Here is a 6,349-nt window from a genome sequence, read left to right on the forward strand (position 1 = left end):
TTTACAAGGGTTCGATCCGTTATTTCATTTGTTCTTTCTATACTCCCAGGAGGTACACAAAATGGAGGAAGTCTATTATTCCCTTCTTACAAATAAGAAAATGGAACTCAGAAAGACTAAATAACTTACCCAAGTATTAGTAAGTTTAAACATTTCTTTCCGATGAAGTGACATTTCAGTAAGAAGCAGGCAGGGAGTAAATTGATAAAAGAGACCATTATGGAAAATGAGAAATTATATAATTGAGAAATTATGTAATTGAGAAATTATATAAAAACTTCAAATAGCATTTGCCGATTTGATCTGAAATATTGTGAAAGTTAAGGGTTCGCTCCGAGGAAAACCAGGGATTAAGCACTTGTTTTTCAAGGTTTTCCACATCTTGAAGCTAGTTATCTGGCTCTTCCCAGATGTACAAATAACAGACACTGAAATCATCCTGCCTCTCTGGTCTTGCTGTACTAGGGTACAACAAGGAAGAGGAGAGTAAGCGGACAGCTGCACAAAGGCATGCAAAAAGAAAACTTAAACAAACTCCAAGTGGGTGCAGCCTGCACCTATTGCCATCCTACTTATAATAAGTATACACAAAAAGGTGGTCCTGTGCCCTCTTCAGATTATACCGTGATTTATCAAAGATACTACAAGCATTAAAATGTTTGATTCTGTGATTTTTCCAATTCTGCCCCTCTCAACGAAATCATATGAAATGAGAAAATGATTCTATTCATCTGCATCTAACTCCCCGCCCCTCATCTTCTTTCTTTACCTTCCGGCTCCCGTTAGGGAAACGGGATGGTCAATCAGGTATCTGAACTTATTCCTTCGAACCGGGTGATGCCAGACGTGGTCAACAGGGCGCGGAAGGGTGCCCTGGGAAAAAGCAAAAACGCGAATGCACAGCAGAGGGCGCACTAGTCAAATTAAATTTTCTGAATCGTTTTGAGTATTTACATTAAGGGGACTTGCTTATTCTACAGAAAAAAAGGAAAGCAAAATTCTTATTCAATCCTATGGAGAAAGACTGATACTAGAACAATTTAATAGTGAAAGAATACATCAAGACTAATAGTAGTAGTGATCATTTAGGTAAATCGCATAAAAACAGGTTAATGGAAATACTCGAGCATTCCCTTGGAAATACGTGCAAAAGATTTTAGTTTTCAATATAGTAAATTAATTTTTAAAAATTTTAAGACAATCTGGAATATATAACATATGTTCAATACATACATAATGAACTGGATATCAAAAGGATAAATGTTTCTAAGTACTTTACATATATATACACACCTTTGGGGTTTTAATTTTCTTAGGAGGCAGTAAGTTTTCAGGACAAGGACCAGCAGAGGCTGCAGAGGTCAGAGAAAGAAGAACTTCCTCAGGGATAAACTCATTCTGAAGGGAAGTAGGAAGCGGTTTTGAACGATCCACCATATTTTTTTTCTCCCTTAGCTCAGGAAGTCCTAAGAAAGTAATGGGAAAGAAAAGCTTACTGTGGTTTTTTGGAGTTAGTTGGAGATTCCTAAGCTGCCTCATCAATCTTTTATATGTTTCCAAAGAGGAAGACTTCTTCTGATTGCTAAGAATAACAATACTTAAAACACTGAAAATCATCTAGTTAAAAGAAACTCATATTGCCTGCCCTACTCATACTTAAATCAGACACAGATTCAAAAACTCAGGTACAAAGATAAACTTCCATTACTGGAAAATCAAAGTTAAAAATTAAATTCACTTCACTTGCTCAATTAACTGGGTTAGCCTTAAGATGGTGGGAATGTGTCTATTCTCTCTTCCATGTGCAAATGACAAAAGAAACCTCCTCTCCTCAAAACTGTCACATCATTTAGTATTTTTTCTATATAAGTTGAAAGATAAGAACCATTGCATTAAATTGGGGCATTTGTAGAGTGGAAGGGATCGGCACTGGGTTTAAAGGTAAAAGCAGAATTGGGATTGTTGGAAATGAACAAAGTGGGTAATCGGAGCAAACCGGTAAAGAACAGAGCAAAGAGTGGTCTACACAGCTTGACTAGGGCAGAGGAGTTATAAAGAAGGAGTAGGGCTAAGACAGGAAAACGTCTTTTATGAAGTCAGTCAAGAATCAGGCTGTCACTCTTAAAGGCCTCTCCACTTATCTATGCCCCTCACATACTATGGTTTATGTTTCTTTCTCCAAGTAGGTATCATGTTTTGATCACCATTAAAACTTCTGAAGTTCACATTACCAAATTCCTAGCTCTTGAAAGTTTGAGATGGAGTCAGAGTATCAGAGGAAACAGAAAAAGAAAAGAAAAAGGTTAGGTGGGGCATTAGCACAATTTCCCCTAAAAACTAGATGGTGAGTTGAAGGGAAGCTTTAACATACTGGGGGGAGGAATGAGTCCAGATGACTCTTATGCTACTACAGATCTGCATTTATCCGTACATGAATGAAAATCTTAAATAAGGAACTATTTTCATGTAGAATAATTACTAAAATCTGGTACAAACCGGTTCTTTACAAGGTACCAAAGAAAGGACTGTTCGTACAACTACTAGTATTTAAAGTAGGGTTAATTTTAAACAAAAAAAATCATCAGCGTGTGAAAAAAACTTACAGTCCTTAGGTGGAGTATTGAAATAGGTAATACTATAAAAGGAATGGCTTTTGATTTTACTGCAACAAGTGTAATAGGAAAATGAAGTTAAGTATCCTGAAGTCTCAAATGAAGGAAAACGGTGAAAGGACCGTGATTTCTATGGCCATGATTATTTATGCCTGCGGGACTCTTTATGAACTTTACCTGTCTCTTCCTTGGATGCAGCGACTTTTTTTAATTTTTTGTCCTCACGTGCCGACGCGGAGGGCGTTTTCGAGTGAGACATGGTAAACAAAGCCTCCTATCACTCTCTTTAGCAATCTGAAATATTCCTCCAGAAAGCTAACCTAGACACCAATCAGCAGCACGTGGGGCAGAGCTGCCAAACTGACCTGCGAGCAAAAAAAAAAGGGGTGGGGGGAGCGGGGAGACACGTTAAAAGTTTGTGTTAATATCGGAGGCGATAATTCATCTAGCATGGGTTTTCCGCCTTTGGGGACATTTCTGTGTTCCCTGAGGTCACATGACGCGACTAAGAAGCCTGCGGGTGTGTCAGGGTGTGCGCCCAGGCGCGGAAGGACGCGCCGGGCCACCGCCCGCCCGCACTAACAGTCGGCTCGGTCCCCGTCGCCGGCGTCCCCGCGGGCAGCGACCTCGCGCACGCCAGCTCCACGGAGTCCGGTCGGGCAGCGGTCGCACCGTTTCTGCCTCAGAAGTGATGGGACACGTACACTTGCAACCTGTACCCGCAAATTGTACTTCCCGCCACCCATCTTGCCACCTCGCCTTTTCTCGGACGTCTGCGCGTCGTCATAGCAACCCAGGACCCGCGCCTTAGCCGCTCTCAGCGGGGGCTGCCTTCGGCGGTGCCGGGGGCCGGGCAGGGGACAGCTAAGAAAATATCCCAACGCTCTCTCGGGGATTCGATGTGTTTTACATCGCAGCATAGGTTCAGTAGCGATGGAGAATAAAAATGTTTCATCAGACCGTCCTCACGGGGCCCGAGACCGTATTTGAGCCCGGGGCCTGGTGCACAGTGCGCAGGCGCCGGCGGTGGCCCGGGCCGCTGTCCGGCTACCCCAGGGTGAGCTCTCCGGCTCGCTCCGGATTTGAACAAACATCCTACCCACTTTTTTGTTGTTTTGCATTCTTTTCTAAAGCCAAATTCAGAGGGAAATAGGATAATCGAAAACTCTGGATTGCCATCAGTTGAGGCTTTATTGTGACGCTGCCCCTGTCCTGGCATCTCGATCAGCTCATCCTTGGACACTACGCACCGCCCCCTGGAGCACGGGGAAGGCATTCCTAGGTCGAGACATTCTTTGGCTCCAGGCAGGGAAGGGGAATGAACTTTATTAGGTGAAGTAAAATCGTTGGGTCTTCTTGCTTGAAAACCTGTTCTCAGTAAAGTATGCGATAAGACACATTCGCTCCGAGGAGCTGAGGTCCCGCCCCTTACTGCCACCAGGGGTCATTTTGTGTAAGATGGAGCCTTAAAGCCAAATAATGTTGGTGGAATCCATGCATCTAGATGCCGATAGTCTAGAAAATAAAATTCAGGAGGAAAGAAAACTTAATCTTGTTTGTCATATTCCTTGGTACCAACCACAGTGCGTGGCACAAACACCTTCAATACACGATATTTGAAAATCAACTAGACAGTTGTTGCTTGTGTCGATAGACTTAAATCTCTGGTTTTTGGTTTCCAGGGTAATAGCAAAGAGAAATATGAGCATAATGTTAAACAAAATCAATCTCCAAGGCCCCTTTTCATTCTCCTAGTCGTACGCCTTGGATATCTGAGCGTTTCAGCCTTTAGCCCTGTCTCCCAGCACCATAATTTTTCTCTAGATTTTCCAAGAATTAAAATATACATATAGTTCACTTTTAAGGACTGGTTACCATCAAAGCAGGTGATGGCAATGCACAAGAAGGTAAAAAGTAATTTCCCCTCAAAATGTGTTTTCCTCCTCGCTGATGTTGTGTCTACGTTATAATTTGGAACCAAGATACTGAACTTCAGAGGTCCCAAAACTCCAGCTTCAGCTTATACATTGTTTATCAAGCCTTTAGCTACTGCAAGAACCAAGTAACTAACTCATCCTTCATATTCTTAACCTAGTTTAAGAATATATAAAGTACAAAGTACAAAAACAGATGAGAACATAGGAACATTACCATATGACCATTGCTACTGGAGAATCCAATTGCTGCTTTTGGGAAACTCCTCTCATAATTTTTTCATTTTACCAAGAGACCCTTAAAATGGAAATAAAGTAGTATTGAAGTCTTTGGTAGAAAATACCATAGGAAAATGCAAGATGAGCAGGTACTAATTTTCCTAAATATAAAACATCAAGTCTTGTCTGAAAAAGCACACTGCCTGGCCAACACAACTTCACCTTTCATTAGAAACAGAAGTCATTTCTATCCATTTGGGGGGGAGGGTGGTTCCTTTTTAGAAACACCCATGTACAAGTTTTCAAAGGCCAAGAGCAAAAGGAATCAAGAAACAAATAATGACCAATATGAGAGGAGGTTCAAGAATCAGTGTCTCTGCTTCTCTTGATGTTCATACAGTCACAACTGGGTCCCATTATTTCTTTGTAGTCTGTGACATGGTTTCCCACCATCACCCTGGATAGGAAAGTTCTGTTCTTTCCTTCTCTTTGGCTATATTCAGTATATAAAGCCGCCTAATAGTTAATGCAAAGTATTTATGACCATGAAATATGTAGTTAAAATATAGAGTTAACACTGAATACACTTGGAAGTTACTTTTAAAACAACAGACTAGTTTTTTCCAAATATATTTATTTACATTTTTCACATATGCAATATTTTGCTATTGTGTATGTCTATTTTTTAAAGTTTAAAACTTTTTGTTGATATGAATACAATGGATACTAAACAAAGTGATACCAATGATTAGACGAACAAGGAGGATTTGGAGGGGAGTAGGGTAAAGGAATTCAGGAAGAGAGAAAACAATGGATTAGAAAAGACATCTTTATAGAGAAACCTTTAAAACTTCTTCAGACTTCTGTGACCCTTCTGCCAGTCTCAGAACACGATGGATTGAATGCACGAGCTGAGAAGGTACAGACACGGGAAGGAAGCTGCCACATTGGCACAAATGGTAGAGCCTTGGCTGGGGCTTGAGCTCTCTTCCCACCCCAAAATTGGCACATTTGCACATGGGGACTCAAATTATTTTCCTTAATGACTGGGTGCACAAACTGCCTCATGTCTCAAAGTTAAAACAAAGAGAAAGTTCATCTACCACTTCATTAAGACAAAAGAATACCACAAAGCATGGTATCTGCTAGTTTAAAGGTTAATGCTCCATTGGGAAGGGAATACTGACTGCAGAAATATATAATAATGTAGAAATAAGGGAGAAAGCATTTAGGAAAAAAGGAGTACAGAGGCAATCTTAAGACTTTTTAAAAACAATTCTGAATTTAATCCTTTCTTTTGCTCAAATCCAAAGTAGCTATTAAAAAGTCTTTGTACTTTACAGGAAAAAAAAAAAAAAAAAGAACACTTTATTAAGGATTTAGTAGATTATAAAGATTATACAGCTTTCTCACTATCCTAGAGGGCATCAATTTTATCATTATTTACTGATTTCCAAACTGGGCATTAAATTTCAGATGGGGAAGGGTACGGCAAACCAAGCAAGGAGGGCTCTATTTTCCCTATTTCAACCAGAGTAGTCGTATTTTATCTCCTTTAAAAACTGGGTTCCAACACTCTATAAC

At 40.4% G+C, this 6,349-nt stretch overlaps 1 protein-coding gene across 6 annotated transcripts in view; it reads right to left on the bottom strand.

Annotated features, from left to right (window-relative positions):
- AXDND1 (axonemal dynein light chain domain containing 1) overlaps positions 1–4,168 on the bottom strand; it is a 61,133-nt gene extending 56,965 nt beyond the window's left edge. For 2 of the 6 annotated variants that reach the window (XM_015586175.2, XM_025043967.1), the window contains exons 1-3: positions 2,790–4,167; positions 1,294–1,466; positions 770–873 (exon numbers count right to left, since the gene is read on the bottom strand). In XM_015586175.2, coding sequence (XP_015441661.1) covers positions 770–873; positions 1,294–1,466; positions 2,790–2,871 — 359 coding nt within the window. In that variant the 5' untranslated portion in view covers positions 2,872–4,167. Of the gene's footprint in view, positions 1–769; positions 874–1,293; positions 1,467–2,789 lie in introns of those variants that run through there. The other 4 variants (XM_025043968.1, XM_025043969.1, XM_025043970.1 and 1 more) reach the window with 4 other exon arrangements.
- Positions 4,169–6,349: the final 2,181 nt, after the last annotated feature.

Source organism: Pteropus alecto, unplaced genomic scaffold, assembly GCF_000325575.1.
Source record: "Pteropus alecto unplaced genomic scaffold, ASM32557v1 scaffold101, whole genome shotgun sequence".
Taxonomy (NCBI): Eukaryota; Metazoa; Chordata; class Mammalia; order Chiroptera; family Pteropodidae; genus Pteropus; species Pteropus alecto.